This window comes from Eucyclogobius newberryi, unplaced genomic scaffold, assembly GCF_026437365.1.
Source record: "Eucyclogobius newberryi isolate DKJ021-1_F unplaced genomic scaffold, fEucNew1.0.hap1 SCAF_1, whole genome shotgun sequence".
NCBI lineage: Eukaryota > Metazoa > Chordata > Actinopteri > Gobiiformes > Gobiidae > Eucyclogobius > Eucyclogobius newberryi.
In genome coordinates this window covers 27,928,741-27,951,107 of record NW_027315723.1, presented here as the reverse complement: position 1 = coordinate 27,951,107, position 22,367 = coordinate 27,928,741, and the positions used below count along the sequence as shown (strand labels likewise).

Below are 22,367 nucleotides of genomic sequence, written 5' to 3'. Positions count from 1 at the left end.
ACAATTATATTTTTAGACTTCTATATTAGCATTTAACCTTTAACATTACTCCTTCGTAGCCACAACAACTGTTCCTTTACTTTCACATCCACCTTTTTCCAGTCAACTGCACAGTGGGGAAGTAGCACAGGCCCTAAGACCTGCTGAATAATGCAGCACAATGCGAGGCAGGCAGTGGGACGTCCTCTGAACGCTCCTGCGCCCTGCTGACTCCTTTAAAGATCTGTTTTGTGTGTGTTTAAGTCTGTTAATGACACATATTATTGAAATGCTAGACTAAAACATATGGGTCATTCAACCAGCTCACTTCAAAAACAATGTTAGTCAACGTTTTAGGTAGGTCTTTGTGAATAAAGCAGTCATCTATTTTCTCATTTCGTTCCCATCGTAAATTATTGTAAAAGAAATGATTACAATTCACTGCCTTCCAAGGACAAACAATAGAGTCCAAAAATAATAAAGGTTCTATATTTAACCAAGCACAGATAAGAAGACAGGTATTTTCATTTAGATGGATGTTTTTACTATGCCTCTGTTGACAGAACAAACACTAGTTCTACAATATACACAAGCTCCACAGAAACTCAGTGGAAGTGTTTTAGACCAATCATAACATAGTTATCAGATCACATGACCCTGTGAACATTGGACATTAGACGACTGTGAATCATAAAGTTAATGCAAATAAGGTTATACTTCATAATGATAAGGCAGAATTTACATCCTCAAAATACATAAGTTGTTAAAACCTTAAACACAACACAGCAATATGTAATGCCTTCTACAAAAGTCAAATATGTGTCTGGCTTTTGATTAACCTTACTAAACAACACACTCAAGGGCCGTTGAAGTGCCCACTTAATTTATGCGCTTTCTAAGAAACCAAGCTATAAAGACAGACTGTGTGGTTAACCTCAAAGTTATTCTTTATCAACATAGAATGGAGTGTTCTCTGTTTGACATTTCCTTTTCCACAAGCCCATGGGCTACCAACCTTTATTTATTATCAGTTTGCAAAGCTTCAAAAGGACAACTATAAACTGTCAACAACAATATTAGGAGCAATTATAATCAGTTCAATTAATTATAGATCAAGTAACTTAACTGCTCGCTCAGTGTTACAGACGCAGGTGATAGTTGCTAAAAACTTTAAAAAATAACTGACGTTAAAGTGACATTTTATTCAGTCTGCGACATATTATTTAAAAATGCACATTCAGCTGCGACAATATAGCCTTGCACACATGCTTCATATGTAACGGAAGTTATTATATCATGGTAACATAAGGTAAGAACATTCATGAGTGTTATATCCACGTTACAAAGAAGCCCCTCATATCTCTCTCTCTCTCTACAGCTTCATGACTAATTCAAAGTGTAACTGAATTCACTCAGCAGATTTCCTTTTAAGCAGAACAGTGGAAAAAAGGACTAAATGTGCTCAACTTGTGCATCACATTACATTACACTGACAATGAATAATAATAACAAAAGCAGAATGAACTCACCTGTAAAACTTCATGCAAACCAGGTGGAACAAAGAAAAAAGAGACAGGATTATAAAGGCCACATTGATTGATCTTGAAGGGCAATATAAACTGGGATTGAGGTTGGCGAAGGAAAGGAAAAAAGGTCTTCGCCTGAGCAGAAAGCACAGTCCACTGTCTATTCAACGATTCTCCCCTACGCTGCACACTTGCTCCTCTCAAATTGCCATGTCGCCCCATCCACTAGTTCCTATTTTTACTTCTCTCCCACAGTCTCTCCTCTTTCTCTATCTGTCAATCTCGGCGGCCCAGGTGTTGAATAATTAACCGCAGCCTGCTGGCCCCTCCCATCATCACATCAGGTAGAATATGGCAGAAAGGTGTAATGGTCAGAGTGTGCAAATCTGGCACTGGTCCAGGATGTGGCGTTGAATTAGCCGTTCTGTGTGGTCAATGGTGAGGCGCAGGATGCCCTCAGTGTGTGTACTTTAATGGGGCAGAAGGGTTAGCATTGTGACAGAGGGCGTGGGCGTTTATTGTTCAGTTAATTATTGATGCGGTGGTTAATCAACTACATAACGAGCCCTTACTTTGAGATAAAAGGACTCTAGATTCACATCATGTCGCTATGGTAAATGTGAAAAGCGCTGTATCTGACATGCAACATTGTGCCATAGAAAACGAATGAGTCTTGTGTTCAAATCTAAGTATTTTTTTATTATAATGTAAAAGATCACGAACAACTGACAATGCTAAAAACAAATCTAATGGATAAGCTCTGAGGTGTTTGCTGACCTGAGTTGAGGTAGGCAAGGTGGCAACGCAACTGAAAAGTGGTAAAGATAATGTGCACTCACAGCATATTCACAGCACTAAACAAACAAACAAATCATGAGTTCATGATGACTTCCTAACCACATGCTTCTTTCAGGTCGTCCGGATGTTCAAACGCAGCTTGGATAAACTGACCAAACAGGTGCTCCATGTAGCCCACGCTGCGTGGGAACAAGCCCTGCATAAAGGCAATGTGTCCACCGTGAGAAGTCACCAGGAGAGCAACATTTGGGAGCAGCTTGACCAAGGCCAGGGGAAAGGCTGTGAGAACATACATACAGTTTATATCAAACAAAATACTTTCACACATTGGTAGTGAAAAAAATTGAAATTCTATTTGCAATTTAAACCCAGTTGTGAATTGTGGAACTCACCATGTTGTGGGGAGAAAGGGTCGTCCGCAGCATTGAGACACAGGATGGGAACAGTTGTATTGTGAAGCTTAAAGGCAGGACTGGCATCTCGATAATACTCTTCACATGATTTGTAACCAAAGAGTTGAATGGTGAAACGCTCATCAAACTCTCGGATGCTTCGTGCCTAGAGGCAGGAAATAGAATATATTATTCCCTTGTTATTATTCACAAAATACAATGTTTGTTTTGTACCTTAATGACATAGTCAACATCCACCACTTTTTCTAGAACATTTCTGTGCCTGTGGAACATACATACAATGATTTCTTTAACTCATTAAAACAATATGAAACCAAATACAATCATGACATTTGACCTGACGACAGCCCCACAAAGGCCTTGTGCCAAGTGTCTGTTGAAAAGCAGCAAGTTGAGAGGTTCCTCCATCGAGTCACACGACTTCTGTACATCCCATGGAACCGAAATGGTAAATCCAGCCACCAATCCAGATTCAGCGCCATGGTTTGCAAGGTAATTCAACAGTATTATTCTATCAAAGACAAAATAGACAAGATAATTGATCATAAAACCAGGAGCCCGTGAGCACACGCATTGGTCCAGGCCATGACAATAAATATAGATAAATAATATGCTCTGGTTCAAGTCTTTTTCTTTGCGTTAGTGGGACTGGAGCCAGGTTTGAGTGTCATCAGGATGTAGCGGATGTAGCAGATGTAGAGGATCAGTGGAAGGACCAAGACAACCAGTCCAAGTGATGTGTACATTATGCACACAATAGAATATAATTTTAGGTCAAACACTGCTTTTCTTTGCTGTAGTGGTGTGTGTAAAAGGTGTGGGACGCCCTGCTTTGGGAGTTTCAGGTAATCAAGTACAGGACATCATGTATTGAACATAAAGGTTCTCATGACTTGGACATGCTCGAGCTTTAAAAACAGCACATATAAACACTGTACATTTAAATAGCAAACTCAAAACACTGCTGATAAACTCACCCTCCCATAGACACACCAGCACCAAGCAGGGGCGCGTTAGGGAGAAGTCTTTTAACATGCTGCACCACACACTCCAGATCAGAGGTACTTGATCCGCAGTAAGTGACAGGCGTCTAAGGCAAGCGTAAAGGCAGGAGCAGAGCGTTAGATGCAAGCGATTCATAAAGTAAAGGCATGTAAGGCACACATACGAGTAACTCCTCGTCTCCAAAGCCTCGATAGTGGAAGACCACACACCTGAAACACACGACAACACAACAATGGTTCATCATTTCCCCCCAATACTTTTAACAAATGCTCCTTCTTAACCGACCTGTAGCCGCGGATGGCAGCCTGGCGAATAGCATGGAGCACATAGGGCTGTTTGCTGTTGCCAGTCAGGCCTGGCAAGAACAGCACTGTGGGGCGAGTGGAGGATTCTGGGTAGGCGGTACTAGTGTGACTGTCCACCCAATCAAGAGAGATTTGCCCTCCGTCGACGGTGCGGATCAACTCACTAGCAGAAAACAGGAGACATTCAGCATGTTGAGTAAGAGAAGAGCGTTTTCACTCATCAAGTGTGTTTACTTACTTGCGATAATTGATTGTGGGTCTGCTCTTGAGAAAAGCGTTTGCTAGAGTCTGGATTCGGCCGCCCCAGCACCAAGGAGTGGGTCTGAAGCGTTCAATCACCACTGGACAATGTTTATGGAGGAAGGCACTAAAGGCCTCACTACAAACTAACGCCGGCCTCTAAAAAAGAAACGACACAGAAGTTAATGGCGTTTTCAGCATAAGACGACTTTACAGAAAATAGACAGAGAACGCCAGTGTTTCCCGCAGCTTTGTGCTGAGACTGTACAGGTAAAATGATCCATATTTGAATTATTTAGACGTAATTCAATAGTATAAATGTCACCGATAGGGATGTCAAGATTGTTAGGTTACTCAATACTTGCAATTATTCAGGTCACGACATAATCATCAGAACCAAAACATAACAATTGTGATGATTTAAGAAGCAAAAGAAAATCTTCAAGAGAGAAAATCAAGTCCAGAAAATAAACCTAAATGTAAATAGCTTCTTTCTTCTTTTAATCTGGCTGTTTTGGTCAAATGTAACTTTATTTTGTCTTACAGACTTTTGTCAAACCGGTCACAAACTTGTGACAATGGGGAGACAATGGGAACAAAACGAAATGACATTAAAGATTCCTCTGTTATTCGGCGTCTCAATAATCGAGAATAATCTTTCAATCGTGATGTTGTTACTTACGACGGAGTATAAGGGCAAACCAAAAAAATGCGGGGCACTACGAGAATAAAGTCATTAATTAATGACTTTATTCTCGTTAATTAACAAGAAAAAAAGTCATTTATTAAGTACTTTTTTCTCGTTAAATAACGAGAAAAATCTCATAATTTAAAGAGAATGAAAGGCAGATACGCGGTTCACTTTCAGACCCATGTTATGGGCTCCCCCCCAGTGTTGCATAATGGTACAGTCCAGTAACAGCTCTGTTTTGTATGAACTGTGTTTAAAGCTCTGAAGCTGATCTGACAAGTCAATACACTGAGTCAAATACATCAGTCTGGAGTCTTCATTACACAAACACACCACCACGGGACGCAAATGGCATCCGACACGATCCGGGCGTCAGGAGGAGCTGAGAGGAGGCGCACGCAGACAGATGTTTGTGTTCTGTGTGTTTTACTGAGTTTGTCCAAGAGATGACAAAAGGTTAGAATCCGGGCATAAAACTTAAGTGCCCACAGTAGAAAAAGCTTCAGTTGTAGTCATCTGGACTCAGTTAGAAAAAATAGACGTTTCGACTCTCATCCAAGAGTCATTGTCAATAAAAGAATTTAGATCGAGAACTCCAATATTAATACTGTTCTGTGGTAAGACCCGCCCATTGGGCGGAGCCTTCCTGAAGTAGAAAGAGTTGTTTGTTTCAACAGAAACTCCCCCCTTGTATCTACCGAGCTAGCCTATTCAGAATCTTAATGGGCTATTAGAAACCTCTTTGTCTTTGTGAGACCCTGGCTCAACCACCCTGAGTACTTGATTAGCATCTAAATGTCCTCTACCTTTCCAGGGGTTCAGTAACCCATTATAAATAACAGGAAGATTAAACCTTAGCCCTCCATTTCTGTTCAAAGAAGGTCTTTCTTTTTTAACAAAAATAGCTTCCTTGACTCCTCTTTCAAACCATCTTTTCTCCCTGCTTAAAACCTTCACCTCACCGTCTTCAAACGAGTGATTAGAGGCTTCAAGATGGAGATGCACGGCGCTCTGAGGTCCTGAACTTGTATTTCTTCTGTGCTGATAAAGCCTCTTGTGTAGAGGCTGTTTTGTCTCACCTATGTACCGTTCTTTACAGCTTTCTTCACTGCATTGGATCGAATAAACTACATTGCTCTGTTTTTGAGTCGGCAACTTGTCCTTAGGGTGAACCAGATTTTGTCTTAAAGTGTTGGTTTAAAATAAACAGGGACTTCGTGTTGTCTAAAAATTCTCTGCAGTTTTTCCGACAGGCCAGACACATAAGGGATAGAAACACCCTTCCTTCTCTGTTCAGTTTCCCTTTTGTCCTGCTTCTTGGTTCTCTTCACTCTGTTGAGGGCCCAAGCGGGGTAACCACAGGCTGAGAGGGCATTACGGACATGTTTTTCCTCTTTCTTCTTGCCCTCTGAGCTGGTGGGCACACCTTGAGCTCTGTGTTGTAAGGTTCTGATCACCCCCAGCTTGTGCTGTAGTGGGTGGTTGGAGCCAAAGAGCAGATACTGGTCCGTGTGTGTAGGTTTCCTATATACTTCTATTTGGAGTTTCCCGTCCTCTCCTCTAATCGTGGAACAATCAAGAAAGGCCAAGCGATTCTCCTTAGCGTCTTCTCTTGTAAACCTGATATGTGGGTCCACAGCATTGATGTGATCAGAGAAGGTTTCCAGCTCTTGTTCCTTGATTGTTACAAAAGTATCATCGACATAGCGAAGCCACAGTTTTGGGGCTATGCCTGAGAATGAGGCCAGTGCCTTCTTCTCAAAGTGCTCCATGTACAGGTTGGCCACTATTGGAGAGACAGGCGAGCCCATAGTGTGCAGCACAGATTCTATCACTTACAATGTGGCCAAGCATTTAACAACTATATTGGCTCCGCTTGTGGGGAATTCGGAACATGTGGAAAACACGCACAACTTTGTGGATAAAGTGAAACATCTCCAACTGGACCCAGATGACCTCATGGTTTCATATGAAGTTGTGTCCCTGTTCACTGAAGGACTGCAGGAAGACACCACCCTACAGGAAAGGACCAAACTGACACCTGAACACATATGTAAACTGTTGGACATCTGTCTGAACACCACTTACTTTCAATTCCGGGGACAATTTTACAGACAGATTCATGGCTGTGCCATGGGCTCGCCCGTCTCTCCCATAGTGGCCAACCTGTACATGGAGCACTTTGAGAAGAAGGCACTGGCCTCATTCGCAGGCATAGCCCCAAAACTGTGGCTCCGCTATGTCGATGATACTTTTGTAACAATCAAGAAACAAGAGCTGGAAACCTTCTCTGATCACATCAATGCTGTGGACCCATGGAATGATGCATAACAGGAAAGGTGCTGCTAAACGCAGTGTCTTGTCTTGTAATAAACGCCAGGGTTCAGATTAAGGATTTTCACTTGTACAGCGTTGCTGCTACACAATCTGCAATTTTTTTCAAATTTGTATAGCAATTTGATAATTGCATAGCAAAACACAAAAGTAACTAACAATCAATATTTTCCATTGATGTAACAAGATTATTTGTTTTTATTTGTTTTTGTTTTATGTTATTATTTATTTTTAAAAACTCTTAACAAATGAACTTTTGAACACTTATTTTTTTTCTAAATAAAATAGAAAACTTGCAAATAAAATTATTTGTTGCACAAATTAATTAACGCCAAGTCACATGGTCTTATTTACAACTTTCTTCCATATCATCATCATCAGATGACTATTTGCATGAGTCTCATTTACATATTGTCTTTACACTCACAAGTTACAAATCACCACCAGAGTCGTCATGACGATGAGCTGTTTGTATCAGAATAACTTCTCTTACACACTCTCTCCTGGACATGAGTGAGTTTGACCCTTTAAATTCCACATCCTCGGGGTGAAAACAGGAGCGCGCGGAGGCGACGAGGGGTTTTGATGAGCGCCGCGTCTCGCTGATCTCACGACAATAACTACATGTTACACAATAACCACATGTTACACAATAACTACATGTTACACAATAACTACATGTTACACATAGTTATATGTGAGAACGGGAACATAGATATGTGTTACACATAGTTATGTGACATAACTATGTGTAACACATAACTATGTGAGATCAGCGGGACGCGGCGCTCGTAAAGCGCCTCCGCGCGCTCCCGGCGGCTCCTCCCGCTCAGCAGTTTTCACACGCGCGATCGTGACCGTCAAGTGTGTCATGCTGTTATTATTGATTGACGAGTGATCAGTCCTTTTTAGGTGCTTTGGTTATACAATTGAGCACACATTTTTGTATCGCAAAAGCTGCGATACAAAAGCACTTTTTTCTGACGAATGCATCGCATTTGAGAGAAATAGTGTCGCATTTTGCAAAGCGCATTCTGAACCCTGAACACACACGTAAGACCTCGTTTTAAAGGCCAGGAAACACTTTAACATCTATTTCAGGCTTTTATGTAGTTCTAAACTGTCAACTCATCCAAGCCCGTTCTTTTGCGTCCTGACCTGGGGCTGAAAGTGAACTGCTCACTTCACTTTGAATCGGCGCCTGAACCACAACTTTGTTCTCATTAATTAAGGAGTTTTTTTCTCGTTATTTAATTACTTTTTTCTCGTTATTCAATGAGTTTATTGTCGTTAATTTACGACTTTTTTCTGACTTCGACTTTTTTCTCATTAATTAAAGTCTTTTTTCTCATTAATTAATGACTTTATTCTGGTAATGCAGAATTGGCCCTTATACTCCGTCGTAGTTACTCACAATAATCGTAACACTAACATTACACATCGTGACATCCCCAGCCTCAGTCAAGTATTTACAGATTTCAGATTAAATATAGGTACTTATTCAGTTTGATTTGGGACTATTGGGGCAGAAATGAGCCCTTCACAGTCTCTTCTATCGACGGGAAGCACCAGAACACTGCATTATTCATATTTGACAAGTTCACAACAACAACAACATCATGACTAGAACATCCACCACTCACCTGAGCCGCACTAACACAGAAACACCCCAAGGCTAAAAAAAATGTGCCCTATTGACTACGTAAGTGCTGGTGGTCATCTCGGTGGCCCCTGGGCGTCACTGACCTGACACTTGTGGCCCCACAGTAGCAGTGAGGCCGTGACGGAGCAGACGAGCACCGTGTAAGGTCGCGTTACACAGTCCCAGCAAAGTCTCCAGAGCTCCCAGTGACACAGAAACATGACTCACACCTACGGCGGGACTACGGTACCGGGCACGGCTAAAGCAGCGGCGGCGGAGGCGGTGTGTGCGGCGGGAGCTCGCGCGGACAACTGGAGGGAAAAGGAGGTTATTTGTTGTGAAGTCGGTGGCCCGTGACCTGCCTTCATCATAATAACCCCCGCGGTGTAATCTCCTCTCGCCACCCGTCTGCGCCGCGTCCCATTGGCTCCCGGTGCTGCTCCGGTGGCCTCCTCGCGGCACGTCAGAGGCACCGGTTTGGACCGCCGCCCGGGCACATTTACGGGAGATGATTTAATAACGGTGTAAAGTCCCGACGGTCGCGAGCAGGAGCCGGGGACGTGGACACGGCCCCGGTTGGGATCGAATGGGGGGAACTCACTGCGCATGCGTGTGTTCGTTTTGTGTAGATCTGATCCAAACCAGTGACACCTAGCGGACTGGAGGATTTAAGTTCTATATTTTAATTAAATTATACAGGAAAAATACTTTGAAAATGTATTTAGTCACAGAATACTCAAAACAATATTGAAAACCTGTACGCGATGTATTTTGTAAGTGTGTTTTGTAAATGTAAGTGAATTAAATATATTCACGGTCCCACTGTAGATCTAATCTGAATTTTGAGCTCAATGTAACTTAGATCCGTTTTTTCACGACAAATTCGATTTTTTTCAAATTCAACCCTGGCTACTTTCACATGTCAAATTTGGTAGTAAATCGGATTCAATTCTTATCTTTTGCTAAGTGACTGCAGTCTGAACATGCAGATCACATTTATCTAGAATAGTGAATTAAATAGATAAACCTTTCAAATGCCTGACAGACAGCAGCAGTAAAGCTAGAAAGTGCAAAATGTTTTACACTGAAATGGTTTTGTAAAGTGTGACAAAGACAAAATATCAACTTTTGCCATTAAAGATACAGATAACTACAGGCTTACTAAATGGTGCTCCTTCATTATAGTCTCTCTCATAATGTGACAACAGCACAACTCCTGGTTTTGTCCTTAATCTTAATGCCATACATTTCAGCTGCCCCCCAACTGAATGTTGTGATGTCATCAGCAAAATCTGTCCACATCACACAACTTGTTGCCACTTTTACAATGGTTTGAGGTGGTCACCATGCCATAGATGTTATTGCTTTGCCTGTATAATGGCATTATACTGTATCTTCGTGGAGACGAGCAGGAGGCACCACCAGGCTAAGGAACAGGTCAGCTCTATTGAAGCAATAAAAAGCTGTAATTGAATAAATTAAAGATACATGTCGTAATATAGTGCACCTTTAATGTTATTTGTTACATAATAATACAAATCCATATAGGTGATGCGTAAAAAACAACACCCTTTTACTTTTATTGGAAAATTCAAGTTAATTATTTTCAGATATTTATTTTGTATGTTCATGTAATTGCCATCTCATGAATTTCTGAATCAATTTATATTTTAATCTTGCTGTAGAGATTTTCTCTTCTATTGTGGCATGCCTGCTACTATCTCGGACTCAATTCCACATTCATCATTTCCACGTTTGATCTTGAAGTAACCTGCAAGAAGACAAAGACTCAATGCTCATTTCCCACATTTGTGTACAATAAAGATCTTTTTTTAATCTTTCATACCTTTATCGCCCCAATCCCCATTCCAGGAGTTTGCCACCAGCCAATAGGGCGTGTCATTCTCCACTCCCCAGCCCAAGACCTTGACAGCATGACCACCAAGCATGGCTCCCGTTACATGCTGGTACACTCCTGATGCAAAACCACACCAGTAAGGGGTAGTAATAATAATAATAATACATTTTATTTGTATAGCGCTTTTCAATGACCCAAAGACGCTTTGACATGTACAAAAAGGGGGGGTATATACAGACAGGGGGGACAGCACGTACGATACACAATAATATACACAGTCCGAAAAAAGAACAGATAAAATAAACAAGACAGAAGAAGTAAAAAGTACATATTACAAAGCTACAAATGTGTCACGTTTAAAACATACCAGATTTGTATTGGAGAAAATCAGCATATACATAGAAGGCAGCCTCCACTGGTCCGTTTTTGAACACCTCAGTCTTGATTTGCTCCTCACTGCTGGGGACATTGTATGTGTGTCCACCTGATAGACAATATAATGTGTCAATATCCAATATAAAAGACTATTAGAAGATGCCTGATTGTTTTTACCAAAGTACTTGTCCTTGGGGTAGGAGGGAGAGTATCCATCGATGCACTGCTCCATACACTGAGGAGTGTCTGTCTCACCTTGGCATGGAGGCCGAGTGCCATTTACATGGTGCTCACAGGGTGCAATAGTGTAGGGTCGACAACCTATTAACATATTTTATTAATTCAATCTATTGTTGTTAAATGAGTGGCAAAAATAAGTGTACCACCTACCCACTTTGGAGTCATACAAGCCTCCTGTGACCAATCCTTTCTGTGCCCAGAACTCCCAGGCAGAAGAAGGATAACCACCATTACATCTTGATTCAAATTTACAAACGTTACGGGAGAAAAATAATAAAATATGTTCATTTTGTGTTAATTTTCTTCAGACTAACCCCATGCCACACTCTGTGCAGCAGGTCAGGAGGTCCTCAGCTGAAATCTGCACGCTCACTTTCCCGCCACTTACGATGCAGATACGGTCTGATATGGCCTCCACTGCCCCAAACGCCTGCCAAAGGAAAGTTGTACAGTGATCATGGCTTTCAAGTTACACTTCTTAATAACAAACAGTAAACAAATTTGAATACTTGAAGTGAAATAATGAACTAGTAAGCTATAACACTAGATGCTGGGAAGGAATGATTTATCAAGAAGGCTGGACATGTTGCTGTACTCTCAGACTGTCGTGTCGGAGAAGAAGGATGTAGCACAAAATCACGACTACCGTATTTTCCGGACTATAAGTCGCACCGGAGTATAAATCGCACCAGCCAAAAAATGCATAATAGAGAAGAAAAAAACATATAAGTATGGAGTATGAAATGCAGTTGAAAATATGCGGTGTAAAAATAACAAATAATATCACATATAAGTCGCTCTGGAGTATAAGTATATAAGTATAAATATAAGTATAAGTCGCACCCCGGCCAAAACTATGAAAAAACTGAGACGGACACAGCTGTTGCTGTCAAACTGCTGAACTCTATGCTGTAAATCTTTTTTTATAAAGGCATTGTGCAATATTCAATTCACATGTTTGCATCAGGGGTTTGTTTAACTGATAAAAGGAAGATTCATTCTTACTGTAATACTGATATTTAATTTTAGTTTACGGTCTAAATGTCTCAATATGTTTCTACTCACTGTTTAAATTTTGATGTTTTATTCTCTTATGTTTTGAATGAAAAATGCAATAAACATTTTAATTCGAAAATACACATATTACATATTGAATCTCAGTCTTTTATAATAATGAGGAAATATTGAGAATATATCCAAAGACCCAGGATGGTGTTGTGTGTTGGTCAGACCCACCCAGCAGGAGCCACAGTTGCCTTGGTCTCGAATCTGTCCGATGGTGGGACACTCAGGCCACTGCTCACGGGCATCAAAACTGCCGGGGAGTTTTATGTTCTCAGTGTTGTGATATCTGTGAAATCATAAAAATGGTCTTTAAGCAGGACCGCTACTGGCCATTTGAGTGCCCTAAGCAGAAATGCCCAATGCCCCCAACCCACTTTGAATGTGTAGAAAATGCGTAAGGGTTTGGTGTCTGTAATACAACCTTAAAGTGACTATTTCCAAAGTTATTAAGTAATTTTAATATTGCATAAATCACAATCCTAAGTGAGGTCTTGGGGCTCTCAACCAAGGCGTTATCAACAAAAAATAATATAACTGTCTCTATTTTGGTGCATTTATTATTAGCAACTCATTACTCAATACGTTTATTATACGGGCCCCTAAATATCCTCGCTTCGCCCCTGCTCCAACGTCAGCTGAAGCCATTCTCCTGCTCTTCTGCAGAACAGATCGAGGCTCTAGAAAACACTATAGGCAGCAAACTATAAACGCTTTTAGTTGCATTTATAAAAACATGATTTATACATTTGTAAGAAGTTGAATCACTTTGGCTTTGTGGGCGCCGCTATGTCTGCCCCACGGTTTGCCACGGTTCGCTGATGCGTCACATTTTGTTTTATTCTTTCTTTTTCACGGTTTCTAATTGAATATGACTTAATTCATCAAAACTAAAGACAGACTATGCCCACTGAAGGCTCCCTGTTTAATTGCAAAAGCAACAGTGCAGCTGCAGCACAAAAAGCCCATGTCAATCAGTCCAAACTGCCTGGTGAGGTTGGTGCCCTTTGGAGCACGTGATGCCCTATGGCACCGTGTTATACAGCCACATGCACCTGCTGACCATCACCTGTGTGAGCATGTGACAGCAAAAGGAAGAAGTAGTCCTCTATGTTAATCAGTAAAAGTACAAATACAGGAGCAAAAAAATACTGAAGTAAAAGTATCCTTTAAAAAGAACTTTAAGAGTATGAAGTAAAAGTAATTGACACCGATTTTGACAACAATTAAAGCATCAAATCAGAATCTTGATGCAAAATTATCCTGAGGTTTGATCTTTATAAAAGATTTTCCTGATACTTTTTACCTGTAAAACCTTTTTTTTTTTGCTCGAAGCTGGAACATGAACTAAACATTTATTTGTTTATGTTTTGCTAATTAGGCCTATAAAAGTGGATAAATTAATAAACCCTTCAGCCTTTTCATCAGGTCTAAAACCACATGAAAAATACTTCCACTTTCAGTCCAGTTAAAAAAAATGTAAAGTAGAAAGTACAGTCACCTGCTCTGTATGTAGGGAAGTGAAAGTAAACAGCAGATGCCTAAAAATTTGACTGAATTACAGCAATTTTACTTTTGCACTTTTTTGTTACTTTCCACCACAGTGTGACAGTCCATGTACTTACACCTGGGGCAACTTTGGTCCATTCATCAAAGTCCCACATAAAGCTTTAATGTTGGAAACATCAGTATTTTCAAAGTTATATCCAGCCTGTAAAAAAATGCTATTAGTTGGAGAAATGTGATTTGAGCAAAGGCCGCGTGGGAACAATATGTACAAAAGTCTTACTGTCCATGTTGTGTTGGCTTTGTTCACAAAATGAACTATCTCCAAAAGGGAAACAGGGTGAGCACGAGTCCAGGAGACAAACAGTGTCACCACCAGGTACAAAGGGCTCAGACGATTCATCCTAAAACAATAAGGATATTCTTGTCTGTAATTGTACTAACTATAAAATAAAATTGGCTGTGTCCATGCATCTGACAACATTTTAACAAAGTATTAGTTGAAGCAATCTTACCTCATGCAAGTGGTGCTTCCTCTTTACTCTCGTCCTTTTTATGCTTTTATAGCGGTTATGAAACCACCTACGGTACTTTGAGTCACATTGTAAAGTATCAATCTTGTGACTAAAGGGAAGTATTTTAAAGGTTCACAAATGATTGGAAGAGACCAAAAAATTAAATTACAAAAATTACAAAACTAAATTTCAGTTTTAAACAGATTTTGTATTATTAGAAACAAGTATTTTTTAATCACCTCAAAAGACAAACACTAGATAAATGAAACATTTCTATATCCATTTATTATTTACAAATCATTATAAAACATTACATAGCAATGTTTGTATCTCTCTTTGGTTCTGTACAAGGTTCATCTAGCCTTTCTACTCACCAAAGCTGTAAGGACACTTGGCTAGCATCTGTATATGCCTAAATTTAAATCACATATTGAGTCAGAAATACCCAAGTACATTATTGAAATCTATCCTCTCGAATTGCAGAAGTACTCAATTTTACGCACAGTTGAAAAATTCAACAATGCTATGTTGTATAATAATATACTTAGCAGACCACCTGGCAGTAAACATCAACAATGAAAACCAAAGTGCAGTTTCCTTTGTAAAACAAAACGAAAAACAATGAAAGAAATATGTATATTTTGCACAAATCGAGATGCCATGATTAAGTTAATTAAAAAAAGAAAACAAATGAAAGATATAGAAACCACATTCAGACGCCCTGACCATTAAAGTGACAGAATGTGACCACATAATTCCCTTATTTATCCAGTTACAAGATGACGACAAACTATCTACAATGGCTCTCATAGTTTGGGGGCAGTTTTTGGTCCTGAACAAGCCCCATGGGAAAACTGTGGATGTCTTTTTTGACATGATTTGAAATTCATCCAAATTGAAACAAGATTGATCTGGGCATTTGAAGACGTTGATGCGTTAGCCAAGTATGACTCCTATTGTCCCTGCATGTCCCCTGCAGCCTGGGCCTGTACTGCTGTAGTACTGAGATACTGCCAGCTGAGGGCAGCAAGGAGCATAGCAGCAGACAGGTACATGGGGGACAAATGATGGGTCCTGGACACATAGCTGGACTGGGACTTCTCTTGGATAACAGCCAGAATATGTAGAGTCTTGTCTCGGGACGGGTCTGTGAGCGACACTTTATGTAAAATCTGTTTATAAGAAAACAAAAGACATATGTTACTTCAGCTTTAAGAAAAGACAAAGTACCAGACTCATTACCTCTTGACTGTACTGGGTGATGATGGATTGCACAGCTCTCATATTGGTGGCCTCTATCATAAATGTCACTGCTTGTCCTTTTCTGATCTTCACAACTCCCTGGAAGACCATGGGGTTGTTGTAGCAAGCTGATAATGTTGCTATTGCCATTACCTGATCAACAACAGAAAGGAAACATTAAAAATCTTCATTAGTTAGTACAATTAATGTGTAAAATATCCTGCAGGATAAAGTGTTTTACCTGTGGAATTGCACAGAAGTTAAATACGCTTTGGTTGCGTAGACGGGACAGGTATAAGATGACGTCTGGGACGTGGCGAAGAGCGTCAGTGACTAAAAAGTTGAGACAGGAAAGGGCAGACTCTAGCTTCTCAGGCTGTGCAAAGTCTTCCAGATGATCTGCAAACTGGCTCCACGCCTGCACAGTCAAAACATTAGGTTTTGAAACACACACATTGTCAAAAAATATTTTCAGTCATCAGAATTAAATCTTCTTCTACTCAATGTATCCAACTTTATTTGTATAGCACATTTTACCAACAAAAAGTCACCAAAGTGCTGCACAAAGTAAAAGTTATGTATGTAAAATATAAATAATTAAATACATACAAATAAAATAAGAACAAATAAAAAACAATATAAAAAGGACCACAAAATTCTCATGCCAGGTTAAATGTAAGTGAATAAAAGTGCACTTTTGAACGAGACTTAAATGCATCAACTGAAGGTTCAACCTTTATGTGTGGAGGAAGAGCGTTTGAAAGTTTAGGGCCGACTACAGAAAAGACCCGGCTTTTGAGTCTTGTTTTTGGGACAAGAAGTTGGAGCTGGCCCGCAGACCTCAGCGAGAGAGGTCTGAGGACACTGTATATAAGACACTGTGCTTTTTGATGGTTGTACATAGTTTGTGCTGAATACATTGTATCTGTAGTTAAAAATGTCTGACCTCTTTTGGCCAGAAAGCGCGTCCATCTTGAGTGTCCTCCAGATAATCTCGAATGATATTAGTCTTCTGTAGAAACAGTCCCATAGAATTAGCCAGGTCACTGTCTTGCCCCACCTCAGGGTCTTCAAGCTGAGACGCAGAGAACAGCTGCGAGAGGCCGATGCCGACCAGCCCGGCCACATAGTGACAGTACTGCAAAAGAACCCAATTAAACATGTCGTATTGTACTTCTGGACTCATTAAAAGTTGGATACAAAACAAAGACATGTGTTGAAATTCATTAATTATTTCACCTTGTCCCACTCTTTCATGGACCCCACTTTCTTCTCCAAAAATTCAGCCATTCCCTCTCCCATTCTGTGGCAGATATCTGAGATGACTTCTCTGTATTCCAGAGCCAGGTTTCTGAACTCTAGTGATATCTGAAATAATGTAACATGTACACAATATTTTACACAATGGTACATTTAGTAATAACTGAAGGTGTTATTCCATGTCACTGACGGTGGGGAAATCCTCCAGGACTTGCCGGTCCTTCTCCTGGCTCTCGGTGAAGCACCACTTGTCTTGGTAGAGGAAGGTGTGGAAGTTATTCAACATGGGCACCTTCTTCTCCAGTGGGATGGTCATGTCGTCCTCCACAGTGTCCAAGGCTCGCAGCACCAGGTAGAAAATACACACTGCATGTCTGATTGAAAACAGAAATGAGATTAGACATAAACCATTCATCACTCTGCTCAAAGAGGGTTAACCTTGTATTGGGCAACCTTTGACCTGCACAAACTATACAGAAAGCCATTTGTCCAACTGCATTTCTGACCTGGCCTTCCATCTCCTGTGTATTTGTTTTTGGGCTAACGCATGGTGTTGGGACTCTCAAAACTACTGAGTATTTCCATAATCTAACCACGTGTCTAACCAAAAACATCACACAAACGATCATAACATTTTGTTAATTCACTTAATATCAACTTTACATATAGAAGAGCATTAAGAAGCTGAGCAAAAAGGCAGAATAAATGGATCAGAGCCTCTAAAAACTACAGCTAACCCCCTTTATATACATTTATATAATCCCAATGAACTATTGGTCGACTAAAACAACTGAACTCTAAACAACTTAAACAAGCATAATTCACTTTACCATCAACGTTCTTGTAGCTCTTGTCATTAGATGGCCTTTTTCTCATCTCTTTTCTTAAAATGAGTTAATTTTGCATCTTTGCTGTTATTGGAAGTATGTTGTCTGTTGTCGGTGTAATCCCTCATTCGTCCAGGCGTGTTCCATAGTAGAAAAAAGCTTCAGTTGTAGTCATCTGGACTCAGTTAGAAAAAAAAAAAAGACGTTTCGACTCTCATCCAAGAGTCATTGTCAATAAAAGAATTTAGATCGAGAACTCCGATATTAATACTGTTCTGTGGTAAGACCCGCCCATTGGGCGGAGCCTTCCTGAAGTAGAAAGAGTTGTTTGTTTCAACAGAAACTCCCCCCTTGTATCTACCGAGCTAGCCTATTCAGAATTTTAATGGGCTATTAGAATCCTCTTTGTCTTTGTGAGACCCTGGCTCAACCACCCTGAGTACCTGATTAGCATCTGAATGTCCTGGTCCTGGTCTTCTACCTTTCCAGGGGTTCAGTATACCATTATAGATACCAGGAAGATTGAATCTTAGCCCTCCATTTCTGTTTAAAGGTCTTTCTTTTTTAACAAAAATAGCTTCCTTGACTCCTCTTTCAAACCATCTTTTCTCCCTGCTTAAAAGGGGTGAAGGTTTTAAGCAGGGAGAAAAGATGGTTTGACCACTCAGGGTGGTTGAGCCAGGGTCTCACAAAGACAAAGAGGATTCTAATAGCCCATTAAGATTCTGAATAGGCTAGCTCGGTAGATACAAGGGGGGAGTTTCTGTTGAAACTAACAACTCTTTCTACTTCAGGAAGGCTCCGCCCAATGGGCGGGTCTTACCACAGAACAGTATTAATATCGGAGTTCTCGATCTAAATTCTTTTATTGACAATGACTCTTGGATGAGAGTCGAAACGTCTTTTTTTTTCTAACTGAGTCCAGATGACTAGAATTGAAGCTTTTTTCTACTATGTTGTCTGTTACGTGGCAAATGTTTCACTGAGTCCAAGACAATTTTCCCTAAGGGTACAATAAAGTTGATTCTATTCTAAGTTTACATTTTAGACTGTACCACAGACTTAACACTTCAGTCAGTGGTTTGGAATTGGCACTCATGGAGCTTTGTGCAACTATTGTCATCGCATAATGCGTCACAGCAGCTGCAGGACATTGTTGACCAAGCTTTGCAGAAATATGCAATTGCAAGAAAACCATTGCATTCGTGCTGAGTTTGATACTAATGTAATGCAACGCATTCTGCAGCTCGAGACAGACACGCCCCTCTCCTGCGCGTTGTTGACTTGACGTTACCCACCTCAGCTCTCCGTCCAACGCCTGGATGACAGCGGCAAAACTGCGGCTGGTTTGGTTCAGGTACACGTAGCAGGTCCGCAGGCTCTCGCTCATGGACTCCTGGCAGGACAGACAGAGGAAGGTCGTGTGTCGGTAAAAGCGCGTGGGTCTCAGGGCGCACGAGGGTCTGGCGGCCTCCTGCAGGCCCCGTTCCCCGAGCCTCCACCCGGGGAAGAGGAGGGAGCGAGGAGCCGCCGCCGCCGAGCCCCGTGGCGCCACCGACAACGAGCGCTTGAACACGGCCAGAGACACCGGACACTTGCAGCAGGCTCCGGCCATGCGAGGGACTCAAGCGCACGCAGAGCTCAAACCACAGCTCGCCATTGTAGCACCGCAAGGGGCAGTGGAGGAGGTTGACACATGCAGAGGACAACAGAGCTGCGGGGTCGCGTGAGGTAACGAGATGTGGGCGGGACCGGAGCGCGCCACTGATGTATAAACGACACGCGCCCGCCACTCAGAGCTCACGCAGTGGATCCACGCGTTTGTACGTCTGTTGTTATGATTTTGGGTTTGACTCCACCCACTGCGCCACCCACGACAAACGCGTTGCTCGTTTTGGTGTTTTGTATTTTCTTTAAAAAAAACAACGTGGCTTCTTTTTCCGCACAACTTTATTGATTGCATGCTACAATTTTTGGATTATAAAACCCGTAATCTGAGACTTTGAACATTAAAGTCAATTAGCTTCTAACTTGCAAAATTGTGTCTAGTTTTGTTATTCTAACTTTGGCATTCACCTAAAAATACACTATTGTCTGTAACATCGTTTCACTTACTGTCACTTCGCTTATCTCAAAAGTTCATAAAACGACAGGCAAATAGGGGAAACTATAGCAGCACCTAGTGGCAGACAGTGATATTACACTACATGACTACCTGCTATCTTACTTTTATCATAAACATGAGCAACCTTCTTGGCAGTCAGTATGTTACACGTAGCCTGTGTTTGCATTTTATTCGTTTACATTTCACATTTGAGAACAACAAATAATAATTATTTAAAAAAATACTTGGTTGTCTATTATTGTTGTGTGTTTTGCCTCCGACTCTCTTCCCCAGGGTCACTTTGGCGTAAATGCAGATGGATTAACCGTGAAACATGCCCGACTTTGAGTCCTTCAAGCTCATTATGCAACGCAAATCCTGTGTCAATGGTCATCTCTTGTCCGGGGCAAGCACTACTGGAGGAGAGTGGTGATCTAATTTGACTTAGTCCAATTAGCTGAAGCTTATTGTGTCCGCACCTAATGCTGAGCAATGCGGAATAGACTGCAAGCAGGAAATATGCACAAGAGACGCACTAAACCGGCAGCGTTTGCAACACGTGAAAAATGCTACTTACATAATCCAACTTCGGCATAACAGTCCTGCAGCCGCCCATTTTGAACTTGAAGAGATTGAGCAGCTCCTCCGGGTGCCCCAAAGACTTCCAAACGTCCATGTTTATTTAAACTTGAGCTTCTACAACAGCAAGTTACACAAGCAGTGAGGATATTGTCTCCATCAAAGCGGAGAACGCGGGATGCAGCTGCAGCACCATTCGCACGGACCAGGATAGGCTTTCAATCGTGATCCTCGTCAGATCGAATGACTGCGCTGATTGGCTGAGGCATCATGAGCCTAGACGTGAACAGCCAATGAGCGTCCAGAGCGCCTGGTGTGATGCCCCGCCCAGAGGCACCGTCACAGAGCCGCCTCTGGTTTTACACTGAAGCCACTAATCAGAAGTTTCTATGTGCACTTCCGAGGTATTGAGAAATAGTTTAAATAACTGCAAAGTTAGGAGCAAGATTAAACGGCTTTGCTTGTTAAAAACATGGACTCCAACCTCGGGGTCAGGACTCAATTAGGGTTTTCCAAAGAGGTCCAAACTAGATTTTGTAAATTTTAATGAGGAGTTGGCTACTGCATTGCTTCAATTAAGTTTTTCATCACAGTTCTATCACATAGTCATTGATCAGAAAACAATTACATATACTTACTTACTTACGTATACAGAGTTGGGGATAACGCGTTAGAGTACTCAAATTACTTTTTTAGAGTAAAGAGTAACGTAATGCATTTGTTTTGGTAACTGCTGTAATCAGCTTGGTAACTGAACGCTCTACCTCCTACTGTGCTTTTAGAGACTCTTGGGACCATCAGAAGTCCAGCATTTTGAGAGCGAAGAGCTCTGTTTGGATGAAATGGTAAATTAGTAATTAAGTAGCAGATAATTAAGCGTCATCCAAGTTTTTATCTCCTTCACATAAGCACTAAGTCTGTCTACTTGATCGCTCTGATCGGGTTTCATTGATAAATACAGCTGAGTGTCATCTGCATAGCAGTGGAAGTTAATGCCATGTGACCTGATAATGTTACCTAACGGCAGCATATAAAGAGTAAACAGAATCGGAACGAGTACTGACTCCTGTGGCTCTGGTTTACATTAACAAAATGTTACCTATCAGATAGGGCTGTTCCTCCGACACCTACATCACATTCTAACCTCTGCAGTAGAATGTTGTGGTCGATGGTGTCAGAACAGAACAGAACCATGATTGAGACTAGTCCATCGTCAGCAGCTAATAATAAATCATTTGTGACTTTAACTAGTGCAGTTTCAGTGCTGTGGTGGGCTCTGAACCCTGACTGGAAAACTTTAAATAATTACTGTCCTGTAGATGGCGACAAAGCTGTTTAACTACAACTCTTTCAAGGATTTTAGAGACAAAGGGAAGATTCAAAATAGGTCTGTAGTTTAACAGTCTAGATTAGACTTTTTTAAAAGAGGTTTAATGACGGCATGTTTGAGGAAGTATTTATTATAATAAGAATATAATCTATAATTAGGGGGGGAATGTCTTTGAGGAGTCTTGGAATCGGGTCTAGGATACAAGTTGAGGTTTTAGAAGGACATAATGGCTATATATAAAGTTATCTCAGCTTCATCAACAGCGGTGAACCTTTCTAGAGTTACTGATGGATTTAAATCAGCAACACGTTAGTTTAGCGCACTGCGCAACTAGTGACTGGAGTCTTGTCCTCACGCCAAACAGAAATAAACTCTCAGATGCGCGTTTTGAAAAACTCCTTCTCCTTAGTTATAACCACTGTTTTATAGATGAGGAGTAAATGTAGGTAGGGTCACAGCAATGTGTTGAGTTTTAAAACAAGTGCATTCTGTTGTTGTGTGTTTGTGCCAATATATGTTGTAGTGTATTAAGTACT

General features: G+C 41.0%; 3 protein-coding genes across 4 annotated transcripts; all 3 read right to left on the bottom strand.

Annotated features, from left to right (window-relative positions):
- Positions 1–2,247: 2,247 nt before the first annotated feature.
- On the bottom strand, positions 2,248–9,244 carry LOC140357726 (phospholipase ABHD3-like). Its single transcript, XM_072442242.1, has 9 exons — positions 9,038–9,244; positions 4,265–4,425; positions 4,007–4,189; positions 3,885–3,930; positions 3,694–3,806; positions 3,054–3,227; positions 2,930–2,978; positions 2,696–2,861; positions 2,248–2,582 (listed from the first exon to the last, which is right to left on the bottom strand). The coding sequence occupies exons 1-9, from the start codon at positions 9,152–9,154 to the stop codon at positions 2,398–2,400; spliced, it is 1,194 nt and encodes a 397-aa protein (XP_072298343.1). The 5' UTR covers positions 9,155–9,244; the 3' UTR covers positions 2,248–2,397.
- Positions 9,245–10,523: 1,279 nt separating this feature from the next.
- ctsbb (cathepsin Bb) lies at positions 10,524–14,379 on the bottom strand. Its single transcript, XM_072442254.1, has 9 exons — positions 14,258–14,379; positions 14,094–14,179; positions 12,643–12,757; positions 11,721–11,836; positions 11,557–11,642; positions 11,344–11,487; positions 11,159–11,275; positions 10,780–10,908; positions 10,524–10,704 (listed from the first exon to the last, which is right to left on the bottom strand). Exons 1-9 carry the CDS (start codon positions 14,375–14,377, stop codon positions 10,631–10,633), a joined length of 987 nt encoding a protein of 328 aa, XP_072298355.1. The 5' UTR covers positions 14,378–14,379; the 3' UTR covers positions 10,524–10,630.
- A 987-nt stretch (positions 14,380–15,366) lies between these two features.
- fdft1 (farnesyl-diphosphate farnesyltransferase 1) lies at positions 15,367–20,739 on the bottom strand. Of its 2 annotated transcripts, XM_072442233.1 has the most exons (8): positions 20,500–20,739; positions 19,117–19,214; positions 17,182–17,365; positions 16,971–17,099; positions 16,678–16,869; positions 15,973–16,149; positions 15,732–15,884; positions 15,367–15,661 (listed from the first exon to the last, which is right to left on the bottom strand). In XM_072442233.1, exons 1-8 carry the CDS (start codon positions 20,596–20,598, stop codon positions 15,443–15,445), a joined length of 1,251 nt encoding a protein of 416 aa, XP_072298334.1. In that variant the 5' UTR covers positions 20,599–20,739; the 3' UTR covers positions 15,367–15,442. The 2 variants fall into 2 exon arrangements, with proteins under 2 accessions (XP_072298334.1, XP_072298328.1); XM_072442227.1 differs by lacking the exon at positions 20,500–20,739 and having other exon boundaries at positions 19,117–19,551.
- Between the last annotated feature and the right edge of the window lie 1,628 nt (positions 20,740–22,367).